Source organism: Carcharodon carcharias, chromosome 23 (genome assembly GCF_017639515.1).
Source record: "Carcharodon carcharias isolate sCarCar2 chromosome 23, sCarCar2.pri, whole genome shotgun sequence".
In the NCBI taxonomy this organism is placed as follows: Eukaryota; Metazoa; Chordata; class Chondrichthyes; order Lamniformes; family Lamnidae; genus Carcharodon; species Carcharodon carcharias.
This window is the reverse complement of record NC_054489.1, coordinates 23,375,693-23,399,392: the sequence shown is the minus strand read 5'-3', so window position 1 is coordinate 23,399,392 and position 23,700 is coordinate 23,375,693. Positions and strand designations below refer to the sequence as shown.

At 39.1% G+C, this 23,700-nt stretch overlaps 1 protein-coding gene across 1 annotated transcript; it reads left to right on the top strand.

The window, feature by feature from the left end:
- Positions 1 to 1,223: 1,223 nt before the first annotated feature.
- LOC121269055 (peptide YY-like) lies at positions 1,224 to 23,700 on the top strand. Its single transcript, XM_041173474.1, has 5 exons — positions 1,224 to 1,384; positions 2,192 to 2,390; positions 5,912 to 6,099; positions 15,426 to 15,503; positions 23,418 to 23,700. The coding sequence occupies exons 3-5, from the start codon at positions 5,912 to 5,914 to the stop codon at positions 23,440 to 23,442; spliced, it is 291 nt and encodes a 96-aa protein (XP_041029408.1). The 5' UTR covers positions 1,224 to 1,384; positions 2,192 to 2,390; the 3' UTR covers positions 23,443 to 23,700.

Genomic DNA, 23,700 nt, shown 5'->3' with positions numbered 1-23,700 from the left:
GCACTGACCCCCAGCACCACCATAGTGCCGTAAAGAGGGCTTCTGTAAGAAAGTGATACACAATTATATCAGTGTAACATCCACTGTACCATCGTGCTCCACTCCCGGGCATCTCTACATCAGAATCCATTGGTAAATCACAAAGACACTGATCCCCAATACTTAAAGTATGTAATGAAAATTTACAACAGCCTAAGTTTATTTGTGTCAGCTATATTTAGCCTGAGAGATGCATACTCATGTGTTTCGAGAAAAGTCCATTGCCAGTCATCTTAAAAGCAAATGGGTCAGTATCATTTATAGATTTTTGCCTTTCCGGTTTCACCTCAGTAAATCGGACCTTAAGGTACCATCTCTATAAAATTAACTTATAAGGCGTTCTTGTACTCATCGCAATCCATCTTTAAGAAGGCTTGTAAAGATATAAGACTTGTTTGGTCCAGAACGCGAATACAAGCAGAACATTTAGTTTACAACGAAAGCATTTGCATCAAGAGCTGGGTTTATAAATTGGGCTCAGATTGTAGACGTAAGAGGTGGTTAATTGCGACACCTACACGTTTTGAGGGCAAATAGCAATTCTGAATGAGAAATACCTACCGAGATTCGCGCTTGTGAAGCCGAACGAAGATGTTGCAGGACATTTTTTAATGCAACTATTCACAGCAACGCCAATCTAACGCCCTGCCGGCCCCACTGCAGTTAAATCTTCAAAGCAAATTAAAGTTTATCCGAATGTCTTTCTAACCCATCTACAAATAACAAAATTGATTTTTTGTAACACCCTGTGGGTTAGGAAAATTTGCCTGTTCCGTATCTGGGTCTATTTTTTTCCAGTGCAATTAAATTCTCTCCTTTCTACTATCCAGCTACTTATTTGAATGGTGAAAGATCTGCTCAGGGTTAAAGTTGCTGAAGCAGTCATTCTTATACTGTCAAGTGCAGAATTGATGCAAAACAAATTTGGTACAAATATCTCAAAGGAACTCAAACCATACTTAAAGTTTGCTCGCTTACAGCTACCTGTCGTGTTACTTGATAAGCTTTCAAAGGATCGCAATGACTTCAACTTTATTTGAAAGCAAAATCATGAAGTGTAGAAAGTGCGTTTTACATCAGAACTTCTGTGAAACGGCAGCCACCGTTATCTCTCCATGTCACGTCATCTAGTGGGATCCGCCAGGAATTGCTGTTGTACAAATCTAATTTGGGGCTTACATTGTTTCGGGGCCAAAATTAACACAAATCGGCATAAACACCGGGCGAATCTAATGAAAAGTGACCGTGGAATGTTACTGTGAAGTGGAATGTTAACACGTATTATGTTGAGCTTGGTTCCCACTAACGCTCAGAACAAGAAGGTCGAGGGTCCGTGTATGATTGGGTACAAACTTTGAAAGAAACTTTCTTTTGTTGAATTTGAAAACGCAGCCTTTTGTTTTGTGCGTGCGTCTTTGCTGGCCAAAAGCCTTTGTATATTCCCAAGTTCTGTTTAGATTGAGTTTAACGCATTTTCGCGTCCCCCCCCCACCACCCCCCATCTCCTCAGGCTCTTGATTTTAGATTATTTAAATTTAATCAAAAGTTCGTTAGGTTAATAGAGGAGAGCCGAATGCTATAAGACCACAAAACTGTAATGTATGCTCTTATTTTGACAGATTTTAAGAGTCAATGTTATTACATCTGCAAGTTTTGTATAAAAAAACAGATAGTTTTTTATGGTTTCAACGGCAGATGCAGCTAAAGTAACTCAAGACTTTTCAGTATTTGACTGAATTCCATTAATGTTAAAATCTGGGTTTACGTATTAAATTGAATCGAGCGGTATTTATTAACATAACATTTTTGTCTGGTAAATTACCAAGACAACGTATTTCTATCACGCTATTAGAACAAACCGTCACCTTAAAAGGGTGGAATTAAAATAGTTTTGTAATTTTAGACGTTTATCATATGCACTACCTTCTTCCCAAATACTGCACCATGGATTGAAATGATTGGAGAAGGGATCAGGATACCTCAGAGATGAATCCTAAATGTCAGTTCTGAGGCTTGTCAATTTGTTCCTTCCTGTTTACTTTTTATTGGGGAGGGAGACGTATTTTATGATTTGTTTTTTTTTTACGGGAGATAAGCTATCTGGTGCGGGGGGAAAGACAAGCGAAGTGAGTGGATATCGATTTCTCAATAGCTCATCAATGCAAAATAAGTCTAAGGAGGGGGAATAACAAAGGAACGCCGCCCTCGTGGTCTTAGAGTCCGCGCATATAAAAAGCGAGCTGAGATCTTCAGCAGCTTCAGAAGAGAACTGAACACGGCTGAGTAAGAGTCAGGATAGACACACTAGGATTTTCCCAGATCGTCGACCAGACATCCAGACAATAGAAAATGTAAGTACACATGCATTTTATACAAGTACGCTTTTTTCGAATTCCCAGTTTATGTGAGCCCTCGCCCCCGTCCAACTCCCACAGAAAAGAGATTGTAACTTTTATAAGCCTTTTCTCAAAAGTGTTAGGCAGCCGGCGGACAGCAACTTCGATGAGTACAACTCCATATCCGAATGGTGGGGCATGGCTAGTTTTGCAGGTCTAACTATTCAATGATTGTTGCTGGCATTTCAAGAAGAGGTAGGTAGTAAATAGATTCTGACCATTACTGTCACTGTAAAGTGCGAGGGAGAAGCTGAGAAGAAATTCAATTGATCACCGGGGGGAGGGGGAATAAAACAACAAAAATGCTTTCAGTAACCCTGCTGAATTAACTAAACTGTTTTAAATTCCGAAAAAAATAATAGTGTTTGGCAGAACCTTTTTGATTTGGATTGAGAAAAGCTCAGCATTTCTGCTTTGTGGTATGATGTGCACAGGATGCATTGTATTGTCTACGTTCAAATGCACACAGTACAAGTTTACTGGACTCCTTTTAATTGAAGGGCCCCTTTTATTCCAAGTACAATGATGTAAATTATTTGACATAGTACCTTTAACAGTATGAACTTGTTGGGACGTGACTTCCTAGCAGTCCATGCTGCAGCATTTTAAGTCTTTTGTGGAGTTCATGGTTCCAAGTTAACATAATTAGATTTCCACATAATTAATTTTCCAATCATTTTTATGTCTGAACTGCAAGTGAGTGGGAGTGAGGCCAGCTTAGACCTGTATATTTGGTGTCACAGCTCATTTACCAAAACTCCACTGCACAGTTTAATGTTCTATATTGGCTTGGTTCTAAGTGAAGGAAACATTCTTTAATATATACCTTATATAGCAGCAATATGATATAATAGAAATGTGGATAACTTTTTATAGCAACTCATGCATATGTGGCTCAGTCAACTTTACTGATTTCATTTTGGCACTGTAGGTGACAATGCCGCCAACTATGACACTGGTCTAAATGATTCATTTAGAGAATGAACCTGAGTTAACTGACAGCAAAGAAGGGATAAAAACATAAGGAATTACAAAGCGTTAGTTCCTACAGATCTGCAGAAAAGGAGGAAATGGTTCAAAGCATCTGGTTTTACCATTGAAGTCTTTAATCTTTAAAGCGTCAGAACTAAAAGTGTATAAAAGGGTTTATTTAAAATCATCGAAACATTGACATCCATTATTGTTCTCCTGGATGCTAATTTTAGTTCCTAAAGTCTTATGCCTCCTTTGGTTCACTCATCTCTGGCAAGTGCTCAGTTGTGTGATGCTTAAATGCAAATGGACATTTTCTTTTTCTTTCCTCTTACATTCAGACTGATTGGTTTTTCAAAGTTTTGAATGTAGGTTATATGGTTTGCAGCTGTTAGTTTTAAATATTATTAATCACGTAGAATTTCATGATTAATATATAAGTACTGCTGGTCACTTCATCAGATTTTCGCTTCCCTCTGCCACTCTTCCCTCTCAGTTTAGATATGGTTTTGTTTTTGTGCGGGTGTCTTACTTCTCTGGCCTAATTCATGACTTTCTGAATTCCTTTATTTGCTTAAAACATCATATTCTACTCACTTTTAACCATACCACTTTAAACTTTCATTCTGCCATCTATCTCCCTCTCTGCTTTGTAGCTACTCCCACCAGGAGATCTGCTGCCATGGTATGTCATATTGGCTGTCTTGCACCATCCTTGCACATCCACTGTAACTCATCCGCTGTAACTTCTCTGTGACATCAGTCCTCCAGCTAAGCCTAGGTTGACCCCTCTTTCTGTTGCCTTCCACTTTGCCCTCTAAAAAAGATCTCTGTAGCTTTACAGTACTGATCAAACAGCTAAAATACTGACTTTTTTTCTGGATGTCACTTCTTAGAGTTCTTTTTGCTCTTGCACCATCTAGCACCTCTCTAACTGTCTTATGGTCTGTATATGGAGTTTTTCACATACGTCTTTGCATCCAGATTTCAAAGGTCTCTATTTTCTTGTACAGGTCTTTACTTATTGTCCAGGTTTCTGAGGCAGACAGGAAAGTGAATAGAATGTAGCATCTTATGAGTTTTGTCCTCGTTACAAGCTTGAGTTTTCTTAACAAAAATAGAATTACCTGGAAAAACTCAGCAGGTCTGGCAGCATCGGCAGAGAAGAAAAGAGTGGACGTTTCGAGTCCTCATGACCCTTCGACTTGAGTTTTCTTGTTGTTCACACATGCTTCACCTTCACAAAATTACTCCTGGCTGTCTCTATCCTTCTTCTGACTTCGGCATCACATCAACCACCTTCCGTTATCATTTGTCCTAAGTAGACGAGCTTATCTCCTTAGGTAAAAGCAAAATACTGCGGATGCTGGAAATCTGAAACAAAAACAGAAAATGCTGGAAAAACTCAGCAGTTCTGGCTGCATCTGTGGAGAAAATAAAGTTAACGTTTCGAGTCCTTATGACTCTTCTTCAGAGCTCTGAAGGAGAGTTATAAGATCTTATCTCCTTGTCCCAGCGTGACACCATCCACTTCAATATTCCCTCTTGTTTCTTCTAATGTATTCTTTCTGACTACCACTGTTTTTGTCTTTTTGATGTTCATACTCAATCCATATTGAAACCTTATAGATTTTCCTTGATCTATAGCATTTTGTAAGTCTCCTCACGATTTTGGAAGTAGCGGCTGTGTTGTCAGTATACCACAAGTTAGTTATATTTTCGCCTCCAATATTTACCCCTGGAAGTACACCTATCACATACTGATTTTCAACCTTGAGTACTACATTACAATGAAACGTTATGTTTTCAAGTAATTGAAGCCAAACAAGACCCAGCGAATATACTTTGCCTTCAGTTATTTCTTTCGCATACTTTTCTTTCAAACTGCTCTTTGAATTGGCAGAGTTCTGACTATTTCTAGGTCTGTTCTTGGATTAATCAATCTCTTGTAGACCTGATCAACTGAGGCTTATTGCATACCGACCTTGTTCAGATCTCCTCTCTTCCGGCAGCCTCCTCTTTCTCCAACACTCACTCCTCCTCCTCACCCCCTACCCACCACTTCCCTTAACCACCACTAGCTTGGTGCTTCTCCCCTCCAGATTGAGAACAGGATTGCACATCCCACCACTCATGGTCTATTGTGTTTCCATGCCAGCACAGCAGTAAAGTTCAATTGCACTATAATCTAATTTAGTGAAGACGAATGAGTCTCTTTTTCAATGAACTGGGCAAATTCTTCATGTCAATTGCTCTATTTAAAACTGCATGCTCAATTTGAATTATCTCTGTTTTCCAATCAGTACTCATACTTAAATGTCACAAACGCTTTTGAAATTGTTCCAGGGTGAAAGTAATAGAACATTATTGATATAAATACTTAAGTCAGCTTCTAGATAACCTTGTTACACTAAGCTTGTTTATGAGCAGTCTTTTGCTGATTTTCAAGCTGATTTTCCTTGGCATGTTGTGCTGACTTTGGCTTTTCCTTCCCTGTGTGACAGATGGTGGCCGTTCAGAAACCTTGGACAACCCTGATTGCTCTTGCTATCTGTGTGCTGGTGTGCCTCGGGACTTTGGTGGATGCCTATCCTCCCAAACCTGAGAACCCAGGAGAGGATGCACCCCCAGAGGAACTGGCGAAGTACTACTCTGCTCTCAGGCATTACATCAATCTCATCACACGGCAGAGGTAAGCTGAAGGCACACATCATTGAATATGCAAGATGACAAACAAGCCAGCAACAATTCACACTGCATATTTATAACTCACACTACAGTCAGTTCCTGCTGCAGATCATTAAGAGTGCTAAGCAGTCACCTGATATGATTGATTTGCTTACTTTACTCCCTTTGTTGTTTAATTAACATAATATAATTTTCTTTTAAAAACACGCACAGAGCTCCCCAATTGCTTGGTGGGGAAGTTCATTCCCGAGTGCAGCACTGCTGTTGTCAGCATCTTTCCATCTTTAAGATGATAAATATGCAGCAAATCCGTTGGTGAGTGCAGCACTGTGTCATATTGTTCAGGCAAGTTTCAGGTTTAATCCATGGTCTAAGTGGAATTAGTTATTAAGTGGGCTTCCTACTCATGACGACTATCTGTTGACTCTTGCTGGAATGTGTCTGACTGGACGTTGGGTGAGAACAGAATGAAGCTCAGCTGTGAAGCCTCCCTGATTCAAATAGCCTGCCAACACGTACCATTCAAGCTCACACTTGGGATTTGAGCAGTTGGCTGAGGCATTCGCAGTGACTGGTGCCTGTGGAGCGTGAGTCAGTGAAAAGAAGTCAAAAGAAGTTTAGAGCTTCTGTTTCACACGGTGCAGCTATATGTGAGCAACCTTTACAAATTGTCTTTGAACTACTACACTCTTCACTCACCTGCAAAACTGATTTCTCTTATTCGGGAGCCCTTAAATTCAGGACCAGCATTGTTCTGGGAATTACATGTAGTATTTGCTTTGAAGGTATTGCAAAGTAATTCATTTAGGGAACAGAGAAGTCTTTAAATAGAAATGTTTGGCTGAAAGTACTCAGTCAAGTAATTGATGCATTTGGATCAAGTCATCACTTCACATTTGGCTATTATCTATATGCTGTCAAATTGTTCCCTAATAATAATTGTATTAATAAAATGATCGACACATGACTAATAACATTCATGAATTCACCACTAATGAAAGATTTGTTCAAACTTGCAAAAACATCTTTAAGTTTTTCTTATAAGATTATGGGAATATGAGCTAATTAATTTCAGATAAAAATATTAAAGTGCAATTTAATTTCTAAAAGCCTGTAATGTTGACTTTACGCCAGCAGCAAATTGAAACAATTAAATCTATTGAGACTAAATGAAGAATTCCTGTCTTACATTTACAGTGTAGATAGAGATCACCCTATACATTAGAATGTATAGGAAAAGAAAGAACTTCCATAGAAATAAGCAAAATACTGCAGATGTTGGAAATCTGAAATAAAAACAGAAAATGCTGGAAAAACTCAGCAGGTCTGGAAGCATCTGCGGAGAGAGAAACAGACAGAAGAGAGGTAGAAACATGATGAATTTTATACTGTTTAAGAGGGGAGGGAGCAGGTGCTTCATGATGTCCCGAGGTGCTTTATATTTGTTGAAGTACATTTGAAGTATAATCACAGTTATAATGTAGGAAGCAAGGCAGCTACACTCATTGGTCAGCATCATCATTACAAAGCACAGAGGAACAAGATACCCAGGCACCTTATTAGCTTGTAAATCAGCATTCAAGGGCACATGTGTATTTCAAATAGCCTTCCAAGCATATTCTGAAGATGCTTCTTAACTTTATTGCACTTAATAACATGTGCTGTGAACTATCCTGTTGTGCTGAAAATGGTTATTAATGTTGTAAGAACCCAGTTGTAGTGGTCTGTTACAGATCACTCACGAAGTCCAATTTGCTGTGGCAACATACACTTTTACATGCATGTTGGCACCTGGAACTATAGATAGTGATGGCAGAGGCTCCAACTTTCTTTCCATCACATGGCTGACCAGGAATCTCTCCTGCTCTTACCGCCTGCCATTGGCATGTTTTGGAAGGATTTGCTGCTTGATACTCAACCTGTCTGGCCACATTACGAATGTACCTTCCTTGGCCATCAAGTCCTGGGGTGGGACTCTAACCCAGAGTTTCGGCTCAGAGGCAAGGATGCTACCCTCTGCATCACAAGACCTCCTTTGGGATCCCAGTACACTCGCTCAAAGTACTCATCTACAATTTTAATTATACCTTCTTATTCCAATTACTTGTTTTGAATATACATTAGTATTTTGTGCATGATTTCCTTACATTATCTCCAGTTTACTGTTTGAAGAGAACAGCAAACGCTTTAGGGTTTTAAACTCAGCTTCATGTCATAATGCCCAGTGTAATAAAAGCCCTGAAATATGTGCACCTTGCCATTCATTGTTGCTTTATAGGTGAAATGCACTTGAAACTTGAGTGATCTGATTGACTCATCATTCTGTTCTGCTTTCTAACACTCAGCCAATCCTTTAAGCCTACCTATATATTAGTAAAGAGTTAACCTAAAATAAACTTGGCTTATGCTGTACCTTGTATGAATGACTGTGGCCACTGTGTCAGATTGTAATGTTAGTGTTAATTATAGTATTGACCTTAAGCTTTAATTACACTCCTATCCCTGCTTAAATCTAAAATCTGACTGTTCATTTGCTGCATCTTTAATCATGTACATGTCAGCAGTTTACTGGTCATATCTTCCCAGTGGCAGCTTTCTATTTTTTTTAACAGTATTGGTTCAAAACAAGAGTAAAAACACAATTACCTGGGAAAATAAGTTCACCTGAAAAAAAAATTTAAAAAGAAAAGAAAGCTGCAAATGTAAAATAGAAGCCAAATATTTTGAAAATGCGCAAGATACAATCCAGAATCTTTAAAGAGAGACAAAAAGATGATATTTTAGGTATGCGCCCTTTATCAAATCCAGCTGTTTCTCTTTCCAAATGCTTACTGGCTTCTGTATTTCTAGCATTTTCTGTTTTTGCTGTTGATATCAAATGGCATTGAGTAGTCAGTGCAGCTGGACTGACATCAGAAATTACAGGATATATTTATCTTTATTTTGGGAGCACTTAGAAACTACTCTGACTTTTTTAAAAAATTGATAATATATGTGAACAGAAACCACAGTGCTCTTTTGGCAACACTTTACTTAAGAGGCAGTGGACAGTTGATCTATGCGGTGTAAAGCAACAAGAATGCATAGAAAACTCTGGTCTTACTTTTCACTCATCAGTTTCTGTGTTGTACAACAGTCACAACCCTTAAATTGTCCCTCCTCCATTCCCTAGTTCACTAAGGCTCTCATCTTAAGTCATCCTAATAGCAACAATCTAACAGCCCTAACGCAATGTATTTAATTCCCCAATACAGCAAAGGCTGTTAATATTAATCAATTAAAATTTCAAATGTTGATTGAGCCGTTTCCTTGTTTTATTCCCCCATGTGCTTCATAACATTCAGATTTACTGCCTGATCTCAAACATACATTCTTGGAAGAATATTCCAACGTTGTTAGCAATTGGGAGTGAATGATTAAAACCATCACACCCTCCCCCACACACCATATGGTAGCATCTCATGATGGTACCTTCAACTGATGCTTCGAACCCTGAACTGAACTTGAGGGCTGATCAAGATGCACTGATGAAATTATTAATACAAGGACAATTGAAATGCTCAAACTCCTCAATCAAAGTCATTTGGTTTTATTTTTCCATAAGTTTTTCCAGGAAGGAACCATTACAGCAATGATTGCTGTGAGCATTTTATTTGCACAAAGTAAATTTTTTTCAGATTAAGATCACAGGCATCAATATTTGTGAATTGAACACTTTTATCACTTTTAACACTCTGCTGTTAACACCGAGGGGCTCAGTTGCAAAGTAAAGCTCCCTCTGCTCCACACTTTAACACAAGTTAATCTAAATCTAAAAAAATCACTGCACTGTTTCAATTTGACATTTCTGTTCACTCCACTAGACAGCCATTTCTGGTTAGCCATTCTAGCAATTTAATGCTGACTCAATAATGCTGACTCATCTGCAATTATGAAAAGTTTTGTTCAGGGGAACAACTGCCATGTGAACTGGGTTGAGAATGAAAAATTCATTTCACATAAGTTGTTTCCATTGGTATCCAGCTTTGCGGTTGAGTTGAAAGAGACTCAGAACTCATCAGCCTAGGCTGGATTCAGACCAGGGTTTGAGGTATAAACATTGTTTAAAACTCACTGTGCCTTGCAACTTATGAAAGACAAAAAAAGCATGAGAAATTAATTGTGGGATTGCTACTAGGATGCAGTACACTGAACACTTGCACAAAGTGATTAGTGTATAAATAGTCTATCAAAACACAGATAACTTTTTATAAAGAAGTAAGGGCAGTGAAGTTTACTTACTGCCTTTCGTATATTAAAAGGTTTGAGCCCTTTTAAAAATCGCTCCATTCACTTGCTGATTTAAACATGCCCTTATTCTCATCATGTACCACCATGTTTTGCACTAAATTATTCACATATGTTACAGTACTCCTTTATTTTCTTGTCAGTCCATTCTGCCTCAAGAGTTCACAACTCCCTGTAAATGGAGGATCTGAACAAAAATCTATTCAGCCTTGTAATATCAGTCACTGCAAAGTAGGACTTATTCATTGCAAACATATTATCACAAAATGGTTCAATCTGAATGTTCACCTTGAAGGAAACTGACATCCTGTTACTTTGTACCATCTATGTGACCGCCAGACAAAGTGAAAGCAGAAAGAATCTTCTGCATTATCTTGCTAGATCATTGTTAATTAGATTATATATGTATTTAGAAAAGAGGATTTGGATTGACTGCCTATCAGCTGTAGATGCACAGCACTTGAATTCCATTACATAAAGTCTCAGGTCCAAGTCATTGTGTACCCTAAGCGAGTACTTTGCGAGTACCCTATGTCAGGGGTGCCATATGACGAAACTCAACGTTAAGAGAGTACCTCAATCACTGGAGGCTAAATGGAATTATGCGTGCAGAGACTCCAAAAGGCTGCAATTCTACTCCCCCCCACAACCCCTCCACCCCCACAACATACAGGAAAGGTTTGTGCAAGGGTTTAAAATCTTGAAAATGCTGCTCCCAATCCACCTCATTCCCAGCTGTCATAATATTAACAGTGGTGATTCAGAACATTGATGAGACTCTCATTAAAAGCAGGCTGGTGCCAACTTAAAATGCCAATGTCCTGGTCCAATGATATCACCAGCACCACAACGTCAGATTAACATCCAGCTGAGAGAGACCCCAAGGGAGCCAAGGTAAGTTTCAAAACTTTCTGCCTCTGAAATCCTTGTGGGTCAGGCAGAGTAGGAGTGCTTCATCTGCCCCAGCCATTTCAAACTGCTGACCACAATTTCCATGGAAACTGTCCTTCCACTGACAGCCAGGGTTCATTCCCACAACTCCTCAGCTGTGGCCTCCCGTTGCTGCCCACCAGGCCAAGTAGTGAACCTGGCTATGTGTTGGATAGGCCTCCAGAAAACTTTAATTAAATGAGGCCTTGGGCCTCTGACCTCCCTGGGTTCACCACCACCACTGGGCCATGAGTACCTTTCCTGACACCTCACCCTCTGTAAAAAGCAAGGCCTAAGGATCTCTTAGTTATATGAGAAAAGTGGAGGCTGGAGTCAGCACTAGAAGATGTCAGAGGAAAATAGGAAGATAATCTATAAATGGGGAAAAAAAACAGAATTTGATTCACCAAAGATATCTGCAGTAAAACCTAAGAGCCAATTAGGAAAGACAATCTTAATGTTCCAGACCATTAAGCTTAATGAATTAACAAGCTTCATTAGTATCTAGTTCTAAGCACAAAATTCACTTTTATTATTTCATCTGAGTAGAAGAAATAAATTTTATGTGGCGTTTTGCACCTAGCTAACATACAACGCCTATGCACATATGTGGAGAATGTGTTGACTCTGTGGATTCTGTCAGTAGATCACTTCTATCTTTGATGCCCTAGTCTCCATTAAAACTATTACTCTCTCCTAGGCTGGCAAAGCACCTCAGAACATTTTACTGTGTTAAAGGTGCTATGGAAATACAAGTTGTTGTTGTGTCCCAATGCGCTTGATGTGAGATGATAAGAAATGGGAGCAGGAGTAGGCCATTTGGCCCCTTAAGCCTGCTCTGCCATTCTATAAAATCATGGCTGACCTGATTAACTCCGCTTTCCTGCCTTGCCCCATAACACTTACTCTTTTGTAGATCAGCAAGTAGGTCTCTTTTAAAGTACAGTCCCTGTTGGTAGGTAGGCAAATTAAGCATCCAACCTGCAGACAGTAAAGTTCCACAATCAACGAACAAATGAAAGGCCAGTTAATGCATTTGGTGTTGGTTGAGACATGAATATTGGTCAGGGGAAGTTCCCTGCTCTTTAAATAGCACCATGCATCTTTTACTTCCACTTGAGCAGGCAGATGGAGCCTTAGTTTAACGTTTCATCAAAAGGAAAATACAGTAATGCTTTAGTATTACACTGAAGTAACAACCTAAATTCTGTGCTCAAGACCCAGAGAGGGTTTATGCTCCTTTCTGACTCAGGTAGGTAACCTACATTTAGCATGTTTTATGTATGTCTATACAATGACACTGGTAAAGAACTGAGTGGCAAATGTGTATTTAACTTGTCATTTTTAGGAATTACAGCTGTACAGCTTGTGCACACATTAACCCAAAACTTAGGGTTGTACAGGCCTTTGTAATTCACCAGTCACCATTGAAGTAAATTGGTGCAGTTTCTACCGTATATTCTAAAAATTAATTTATGGGATGTGGGCATTACTGGTAAAGTCAGCATTTGTTGCTCATTCATAATTACTCTTGAATTGTATGGCTTATTGGGACATTTCAGAGGACATTCAATAGTCAACCAACACATTTTGTTTTGGCCTGGAGTCACATGTAGGCCAGACCAGGTAAAGGTGGCAGATTTCCTTCCCTAAAGGGCATTAGAGAATCAGATGGGTTTTTACAACAATTGATTATAGTTTCATGGTCACCATCCCTGAGACTGGTTTTATGAATTGAATTTAAATTCCACCAGCTACATTTTGAACCCACGTTCCCCAAGCATTTGCCTGGGCTTCTGGGTTATTGGTCCAGTGACATTATCACTACGCCACCATCTCCCTCCATTTGTATTAGCGTAAAGTAATTTTTGAGTAAAACTGGGCCAAATATGCATCAATTCAATGTTTTTCTAAACGTAGGAGAGTTTTTCTTGCACCATTTACACTGTACATGGTCTACTCTAACGGGATGTAGGCTAACTCTAATGAGGGAAAATTGTCAGAAAGAAATGTCAGCAGATTAATAAATGCAGTAGAATGAATAGAAGAGGTGCTGCAAAACCAAACATTTAACTGAAGCTGACGTCACTGTCAAATAAACAAGAGCAACAGCATAGATTTATATCGCACCATCAGAGCAGTAAGGTACCCAAGGTGTTTCACAGGAGCATTATCAAGCAAAATATGATACCAACCCACATGAGCTATTAGGACAGTTAACAAAGGTTGAACAAAGAGATCAGTTTTAAACAGGTGAAAAAGATGCAGAGATTTAGGGAAGGAATTCCAGAGTCTAGGAGACAGAAATTGAGATGTAAATAAACCTCAATAGCAATGAATCCAAGATAATTTGGTTGTATAATAACAGTACCCTCGTGACATTGTGTCAATGGCACATTTATGGAGTTTGGGTGCAGACAGAATTGAACTCGGTTATGGTGACACATTTGATAAATTGTCTGCCAACTATCTTTGTTCAGACTCATCCAGAAAGGACATCAATTAGGAAAGGCACTGAGAGGGCCAGCAGAGCCTGTGGAACTATTTTCCAGTATAAACTTCAGGAGACAAGGGGAGAGAATTGGCAACAAAAAAAATGGTCTAACAGTTCATACTAAAAGAAACCCTGAATCTAAAACTATTTTTAACGAAGTCCATTATAGTAAATAGCCCATAGTGATTCATGACATCTCATCTCTAAACAGGAGTAGATTGAGTTCTGATTTATCTCCTCAATTTGGATGGTAGTATGAAGCTTTATTCATGGCATTTCTTCCGGTCTTATGCTTTTCTTCTTCTTTCACCATGATCCTCCACAATCGCCTCTGTATTCCTGAGATCTTCCTCAGCCTCTTGGTGTCATTTAATTTGTAGACTTCCTAGTGATCTTGTACCTTCCACACTAGCACATCTGATCCTTTTCATCATCCTCTCAGTCATCTTTTCCACATCAGCATACATTTCATTCTAGCTCTCCTGATTTCCCTGCTCACTAGAAAATCCAGGGAGGAATGAAATAAAAAAAAGCATGGAATGAGAAAAGGTCATTTAACCAATTAAACCTATTCCTTACCCAGACCATGTCCAATCTATTTCAGCTTCTAAAAAAATGTTTTTTCCCAATATCTCCCAAAGGTAAATCCAGAATATTTATCTAACCTTTTACCAGGCAATATTTATTCTGACTGCTTGCCTGCCAAGATGTTCATAAACGTCAAACCTTCAGGCAATATCATAATCCATAAAGACTTTATTAGGAGAAAAATCTTTATTGAGAGAGAGAGAGCAGAATGTGGAACTAGTGAACCACAAGAAACAATTGAGTCAATTTTCCTTGGTAAATCTAAGGGGAACTCGAAGTACATGAGGGAAAAAGGAATAGAAGGATAAGCTGAAAGGATGAGATGAAATAGGGTGGGAGGAGGCTTGCCTGGGGCATAAAAACACCTGCTTTGACCAGTTGGGCCAAATGCCCTGATCCTGTGCTGTAAATTCGATGTAAAACACTCAATTATCTGTCACTACGTTTTTTTTTAATCAGCTTCAAACTCATGAGAAAAGTGTCATTATATAATCTTCTAAATAAGAAAGTCATTTACTTTCAACAATACCCTGTATTCTTACAAACATGACACCAATATGCTTAATAATTACTTCCAAATGTACTAGCTACCTCAATTTTGTTCCTGTATTGTGAATAGAATATGTGTGGAAAGTGGAATATCCATTTCATCACACTGCTGACAAAACAGTTTACAACTCACTTGCAGGTGATATTTTGAATCTCTTATTCATGGAATTAGATCAGTATTTACTCTTTGTTCCTCATTATATATCTTCTGCCATATATTCAGAATTGATATTCTTCCAAAGATATGCTTAGACATTTAAAGTAAACCAAATGCAGTGATACATTTCCCACTTATTAATGTTCATAGTGATTAAGGTATATGCATGCAAATCGCTGGAAATCTGTGACTTCCTATTTTATTCTAATTATAGTGACCAGAAAAGTTAGTGTGTGGAAGGTATTTTGAAATTATGTTGTTTTAATATGCAAAGGAAATTAAAATGTTAGAATTGAACTTGCTTGTTTATTTTTCTCTCCAATAGATATGGGAAGAGAGGTAGTCCGGAAGCTTTGTCAGAGTCCCCCTTTGATGCGAGCAGGGATCACATTGGGAGGTCAAGGTAAATATAGTCTGGAGAAGTGTTTCTCATGCTTAGAGCTCAGTGTCCTACAGGGAAATGATAGCGACTCACATTCGCACACAGACTCTTTTCAACCTGCTCAGTAATTATCACAAAACTGCAAAGATGATTCACCACCTTTTGTTTCTAACTTATTCAACAGTACTTCGATTTTTGTTTAAATCAGAGTAAATCTTTCCTCATAGAACGTAACCCAAATTAAAGAAAATGACAGTTTTAGTAAGGTAAAACATTGTTATATGTAATGCTTGGAGCAGCAATATCAAATGAAAAAAAAAGGCATACAATGCTGCCAAGTTTAGTGGCAGGCTAGAAGATTGTAAGTATTTTAGAAAGCAGTAAATTATGTCTAAAAACATTAAAGGAGGAGACATCAGAATATGAGGGGAAACTAGCAAGAAATAGTAAAAGCTCATAGAGATATATGAAAAGGAAGAGAGTTGCTAAAGTAAATATTGATCCCTTAAAGGATGAGATTGGGGATTAATAATGGGAAAGAAGAAAATGGCAGACTTTGAACAAGCGTTTGTACGTATCTTCATGGTGAAAGACACTAAAAGCATCCTGGTAATACTAGAAAATCAAGGCCCAAAAGGGAAGGAGGAACTTAGAAAAATCACTATTGCTAAAGAAAATGTACTCAGGAAACTAATGGGGCTAAAGGCTGGACCTGATGGCCTGCATCCTAGGTCATAAAAGAAGTGGCCTCAGAGATGGTGGATGCATTAGTTGTAATCTTCCAAAATTCTCTACATTCTGGAAAGTTCCCAGCAGATTGGAAAACCACAAATGCAACACCCTTATTAAAGAAGGGAGGGAGATAGAAGGCAGGAAACTATAGGCCACTTAATCTGACATTTGTTGTTGGGAAAATGTTAGAATCCATTAAAAGTGAAGTAGTAGTAGCAGGAAATTTAGAAAATCATAATAATATCAAGCAAAGTCAAAATGATTTTATGAAAGGGAAATTGTGTTTGACAAATGTATTAGAATTTGCTGAGGATGTAACAAGCAGGGTGGATAAAAGGAACCAATGGATAAGGTTAATACACAAGTTAAGAGCTCATGGGGCAGGATTTTCCCCTCATTGGGCGGGTGCGGCAGGCGGGCCTGGGAGCAGCCGCGAAATGGTCCACCGCCCATGATTGGGCCCTGAGCCTCAGCGCTGCCGGAGTGGGGGCGGGAGGAGTGCGAGTGCTGAAGTTTGCGCATGCATGGGGATGCGCTTAGAAAAAGTTCCCTAGAGGCACAGAGCTGCCTCAGGGAGCTGAAGATTTTTAAAATGAGAAATGAAGATTTCACAAATAATATAAACATGTCTCCAAATGTGACTCAGTCACATGAAGAGGGACATGTGGAAAAAAGAGTTTAAAATATTTTATTGTTTTTTTTATTCATTATTGGAAACCTCATCCTGCCCGTGGATGAGGTTTCGCAAAAAATGCAAAGGCCGTGAAAAGTTCTATTTAATTAGATGATGAAGGGCCTTAATAGGCCTCTTAACTGCCAGTGTGCTCGCAGCCGACTCTCATATGCGCCCACTGACTGAAATATCGCACAAGCGCGTGATGATATTGGGACGCTCGCCCGATTTCATTGTGCGCTACTTCACACTTGTGTTGGGTGTGCGCCCGCACGCCAAGCTGAAAATCCTGGCCATAGTGTTGGGAAGTAATATATTAGCTTGGATAGAGGATTGGCTAACTAACAGAGAGTCATAATAAATAGGTCATTTTCAGGTTGCCATCTGCAGTTAGGTGGTGGCATAGTGGTATTGTCATAGTGGTCCAGAGACCCAGCGTAATCCTCTGGGGACTTGGGTTCAAATCCCACCACAGCAGATGGTGAAACTTGAATTCAATAAAAATCTGGAATTAAAAGCCCATCTGGTTCCCTTTAGGGAAGAAACTCTGCTGTCCTTACCTGATCAAGTCTACATGTGACTCCAAACCTACAGCAATGTGGTTGACTCTTAACTTCCCTCTGAACAGGGGCAATTAGAGATGGGCAATAAATGCTGACCTAGGCAGTGATGCCCACATCCCATGAAATGAATTAAAAAAAAGTGGGCTGCCACAGGAATCAGTGCCTCAATTACTAATAATTTGGACAAAGGGCCAATTTTCTGATAATAGATGGGAAAGTAAGTTGTGAGGAGGGTCTGCAAAGGGATATAGGTAGGTATGTGAATGTGCAAAAAATTGAAGTATAATGTGGGAAAATGTGAGGTTGTCCACTTTGTTAGGAAGAACAGGAAAGTGGAATATTATTTGAATTGACAGAGCTGCAGTACAAAGGATCTGGATGATGTTATACACGAATCGCAAAAGGTTAGCATGCAAGAAATAATTAGCAAGGCAAATGGAAGAGGGATGCAAGAGGGATGGAGCATAAAAGTGGGGAAGTCTTGCTACAACTGTACAGGGCTAGTAAGTCCATTTCTAGAGGACTGTGTACCCTGTTGGTCTCCATTGGAGGCATTCCGCAGAAGGTTTACGAGATTGATTCCTGTGATGAAGAGGTGCCTTATGAGGAAAGGATGAGCAGGTTGGCCTATAGTCATTGGAGTTTAGAAGAATGAGAGGTGATCTTAATGAAACATATATGATTCTGAGGGAGCTTGACAGGGTGGATGCAAAGAGGATGTTTCCACTTGTGAGGGAATCTAGAACTAGGGGGCACAGTTTCTAAATAAGGGGCCTCCCATTAAGATGGAGATGAGAAGGCATTTCTTCTCTGAGGGTTGTTAATCTTTGGAATTCTCTACCCCAGAGAGCAGAGGAGGCTGGGTCATTGAATATATTCAAGGCTGAGTTAGATTTTTGATTTACAAGAGAGTCAAGTGTTAGGGGAAGAACATGGAGTAGAGATCACGACCAGATCAGCCACAATCTTGTTGAATGACAGAGCAGGTTTAAAGGGCTAAATAGTCTAATCCTACTTCTATTTCTTATGTTCTTATGTTTTTAATCCAAATAGAAAGGAATAGAAGGTGGTTCATTAAATAAACTTAAAAGTTTTTCTGATCTCTGGAGATGAGAATAATCTAGCTGAATTTGAAATGTTGTACTGGAATCGGGATTATGTTCAGGTCACAATTTATGCTAAAAGAAGATAAAACTACCGATTTGCTAAACTTCGTACAATTTTCTTTAACCAACAATAAAGACAGAACCAATACTTGCTTTGCACATAGGAGCATTTCTAAAATAGGTAAAGTTTGGCAGGAAATGATTTGATTTAGTGTGCTTAGTGTTATCATACAGAGACCCAAGCAACATCGTATGGTTCAAAGATTGGCTTTGTGTCTAAAGGCCAGCCTTAGATCAGGAACTGTTCACTGTCAGAATGATTAAAAAAGGTTTTGATGTACTGGAACCATGGATTCTAAATGGAATAAAAACAGATAAAAAAGCAATAGAATAAAATTAAACATTTGAGTGCAATCCTTTTCCAGAGACCTGCCTTTCTGAGAATGAATCATGTATAAGAAAGCTGCACATACAGAACATTACAGCCATTTGTAATCCCTTATTGTGAGATATTTCTCAATATGATTGACCTGCCAACATGCGTTGTGTGGTGCACCTGGCATTTGATGGTGTCATGCGTTCACACACTAGCATTGATATGCCTTTATTATTTTGATGGTTGTATGAACATCTCTACTGTATTAGACAACGTAGAACAATTTAAAAAATTGTTGCCAACAGCAGAACATATGGAACCTATCCAACATCATTGAAAACATGGTTAGTTACCTTTAGACCATATTATTATCATGATCACTGCATGAATACATGAAAGTTATAATATTAAATTTAAAATGACAAATAGTTCTATTCCAAAGATGATGCAGAAATCTTTATTTATTCCTAAGATTTATATCAACTCACTATACTGTCCTAAGTGTAATGCGAATGTATAAGAATCTTTGAACATTACTGACCTTTATTTTCTTTCCTGCTGGTTTATGTCAGCTTCGTGGAGAAAATTCCCAGAAGCATAATTTGTGTTCACAATATGTGATTTAGCAGCATGATTGGTATAATGGGACTAAACTTTGCACTCATATAGTGCCTTTAACATGATAAAAACATCCCAAGGCCTTTTACAAGCATTACCAAACAAAATTTGACACTAAGCCACATAAGGAGGAGATATTAGGCCAGATGACCAAAGCTTGGTCAAAGAGCTAGGTTTTAAGGAATGTCTTAAAGGAAAAGAGAGAGGTAAAGAGTTGGAAAATTTAGGGATGGAGGCATTGGCAGCTGAATGCACAGCCGTCAATGGTGGAGAATTAAGTCAGGAATGCTTAAGAGGACAGGACTGGTGGACTACAGAGATCTCAGGAACTTAAAGGCTTAGATAGGGAGATCACAGATATAGGGGGGGAGGATCTTTAGAGCATGGAGGGATTTGATAACAATTTGAAAAAAAAATATAAATTCAGTGATTGCACTTTAAAGCACCACAACATGTGATTATAAAGAAAAGCTTGATGATTTCCTCTACTGACAAAGAATTTGAAACATTTTGTGCTGGCCAGAAGTACTTCCATCTGTTATCCTTGTCTTAATAGCTAATGTTAAGTGCATATGTGGAATAAGCCCTGAGGTGGATTTTAACTCGGAGTGGGCTTCCAGCAAGAAACCTCCCTGGCAACTTCATTCTCTGCTTGCCAGAGATAGCAGGAAGCAATGGTAATTTTAACAGCCAGGCCTCACTAGCCTATCTCCCAGCCATTCTGGGCAGGAAGAGGGCACAGCGTGGTTGCTGGTAGGAGAAAATTGTGTGCCCTGGGTCTCCTGGTGTCTTCTAGGTAAGTGACAGGGATACAGATTTGGAAGTTTCAGTATAGGGAAGGAGAGGGGGAGCTGTCTCAGGGAAGGCTTGTGGAGAATTTTCTTGTAGGTCCACAGGAGCACTTCTGCTCTTCTTGGTCCCACAAAGGTAATATTTTGACTTAGCTGGAGGGCTTCATCATCCTTCCCAGCAGTTGCTGAGCTTTTTCGGACCAGGTGGGAAAAATGCTGGGACTTTCCCACTCACAGCATGGTTAAAATGCCATTAGGATCCTAATGACTTAACAGGAGCCCAAATGGCAAAAAATCCACGAGGCTTCTGCCCGCATCTGGGGTTTATACCAGATAATGCAGGAAAGGGTTGAATTTCAAGGAGATAAGTAACATTATCATTTTTAACCATCCACCCTTGCAGTTTCTACTGGGCAATTCAGATTAAAATGAACATTTTTTTTCTCTACTATAATAAAGCTCAACATTCTGGAAAAGAGGGTGCCAGCAAAATTCGCCAAATTGATCTTTAACAAGACTGGCTTTTCAAAAATATACCTGTGACATAGTTAGGGAGGAGCTATTGCAAAAAGGTCTGAAAGAAGGAACAGAAGAGATTTCAGTTGCTGAAGGTGAAAAGATGCACGCATTATTATTACTCACAAGACAGTGTGCAGCTTTTTTTCTCTTCAATTCAACATAGCTCATAATAGCCGATTTCAGGTAAACTAGGACATTGTAGACTTAAATGAACCCTATTTTGGAGTAATGACATTAAAGGCTGCAAATTATATTATTTTACATAGTTTACTTACTGGCCTGAATATGCAAGGCCTCTGGTCATTTCTATAGCATATTTTCTAGTACCTGTTAGTAGAATTGAGATGCTGCCTGTTTTGAATTTGCCAATCTCATCAGTCTGGGTGAGCAGAATATAATGCCCCCACCCTAATGAGTTTGAAGTTGGAGTGGGCACGTGATTGGACGGGAAGGTAGGGGGTGGCGATTTGCGCCATTTTCCTGCCTCCCTCTGTTCAGGTGCAGGGCAGGAAAACTTGCAGGCAGCCTCCCCATCTGGAAACTAATCAAGGTGCATAAGTGGCTATTTAAGGGCCTCATCCTGCTGCTGGGTGAGGGACTTGCCATTCTGGGAGGCCACCCAGCAAACCAGTGGACAACCCAGGGGGAATGGTGGTGGGGGAGTGCGTGGGGGGTTTCACTTATCATGGGCATGCTGTGCCCAACTGAAGGACCCAACATCAGGAAGGTGGGAGGACCACAGGAAGCCCCTCCCTTGACCTTACTTCCAACCTCCTCCCCCCCCGCCACCCCTCCCCCAACCCTTGTGGGCCACCACCTCCCTGTGACCCCCATCCTATTTGCACTCATCTCTAACTGGTGATTCTCAATGGTAGGCCACCCTGTAGTACCTGCGGTGGCTACCGTTCCTGTTGACGCTGTTGCTAATGGAGAGCTGTAGGCCTCTGACCGGTAGCTCTCAGGGAGTGGGACTTCCATCCTTAGGAGGCTTGATCAGACAGGAGGACTAATGTTGCCCAGGTAAGTGCCTAATTGGAATTGAATAGTGTCGGGTCTCTGGAGAAAATCGACTTGGGGTTCTCACCAGTTCTCCGACTGGTGGGTGAGACCTCTATCTCCCACATTAAACCTTGACCACTGTTTCCAAATTCACATTCAGATCAATTTAAACATCGAATGACAACAGTACCCATTACTGATTATTACAGCTTCAGGACATTCACACAGCATGAGAAGATCACTTGGTCTGAGATCTGAAAAACAAACCAGCTAATTCAATTGGAACTCAATTAGGATTCACCCAGCTGCATGCATCTGTATTTGTTTAACAATTTGTTTGACCCAGTCACACTTTTGAGGATGAATACCTTGACTAAACTGAAAGAAGCTTGAAATCTAATCCCATGCTAAGTTTAATGTGTACAATTTTATATCCAACTTCATAACCATTTATTTGTATACAAAATTAACATGGTTAATAATGTTTGCCAGTTTTGAAACATTGCTTTCAAACTCTTTCTCAGCTCTTCATTATTCAGCTTTACAGAATTCAGTCTCTATTCTCTTTTATTATTTTCTCTTTACTGGTTCATTTTTTTTTCTTTTTCTACTTTATTTCTAAACTCTGGTGATATCCTACTTTGATAGGATAATGGAACTCTGAAATACGGTCTGAAATCTGAAATACAGACCTGCTGAGTTTTTCCAGCATTTTCTGTTTTCTTTCAGATTTCCAACATCCACAGTATTTTGCTTTTATCTGAAATACTGTGTACTGCTGTATTTTGTCAAAATGATTGGAGAAGCAGAAGGTCAACTTCCAGGAGCACGTTGAGAAGAAAATTGTATTTTGTTTTATTGAGAACCCCAGTGAAGGAGTACGCTGTGGGTAAAATGACTCTGGGAAATGACAAATAAATCAAAGAATAATGGTTGGGTGATATAATGCGTTCCTTGAGGTCCAGGGAATGAATTAACACCAGTTGAATGAGTCATGATTTAAACACAGAGATGTTATAAAGAACAGAGCATGTAAGGTAGAATAATTGAAACTTAATATGGTCTTTAATATTTACCTCATTAAGCTGAAATACATCATCATTGAAATATTTTGAAGTGACATCCATTTCAAACACACGATATTTAAGACAAGTACTGATACTTTTTAAACTTTAATGCTCTATCAAGTTACTGATTTGTGTACTCAAATGAAATGGTAATTTAAATATGAAAACATGTCTGCTGTACACATACTAATAATATTTTATGTTAAGCTATTGTCTGTTTTCCAGTAATTTTCATCATAATTGATATTAGCAGTAATTTCGAACTTGCAGGAGTAAAATTATCAAGAATGAACAAGAACAATTTAATACATAGACTAAAAAATTACCCTGTAATGTCTCGAAAATCACACAATATATATTAGTGACAAACCAGGTTGGTTTCTTTTTTGGTCAGGTATTTAAATGGATATTAACCTGTATCTAAAGTACAATGAAATCTAATGCATGTATTTGACTTATTTTTTTATCAGCTCCATTATTACTTTCCACAGGTACGATGATTCCTTGATGTGGTGATTCCCTTCTCTTTGTACCTTGTCTACCTTTTGTGTCTTTGCGTTTTAATTATGGTGCAGAAGGATCGGACCTCTAAAGAATTATGTGAAGACTACACCAAACCAAAAGGATCACTGCATGCAAACCTTTTTCATGCATTGAGAAACCATTGAAGCTTTTCTGTGGCAGACAATTGTACATAATTTATTGTTAATATATGGCAATCAAAATCAAAATGTGCGGTCTCTCTGAGAAAAATCTTCTGTTTGTATTGTAAAA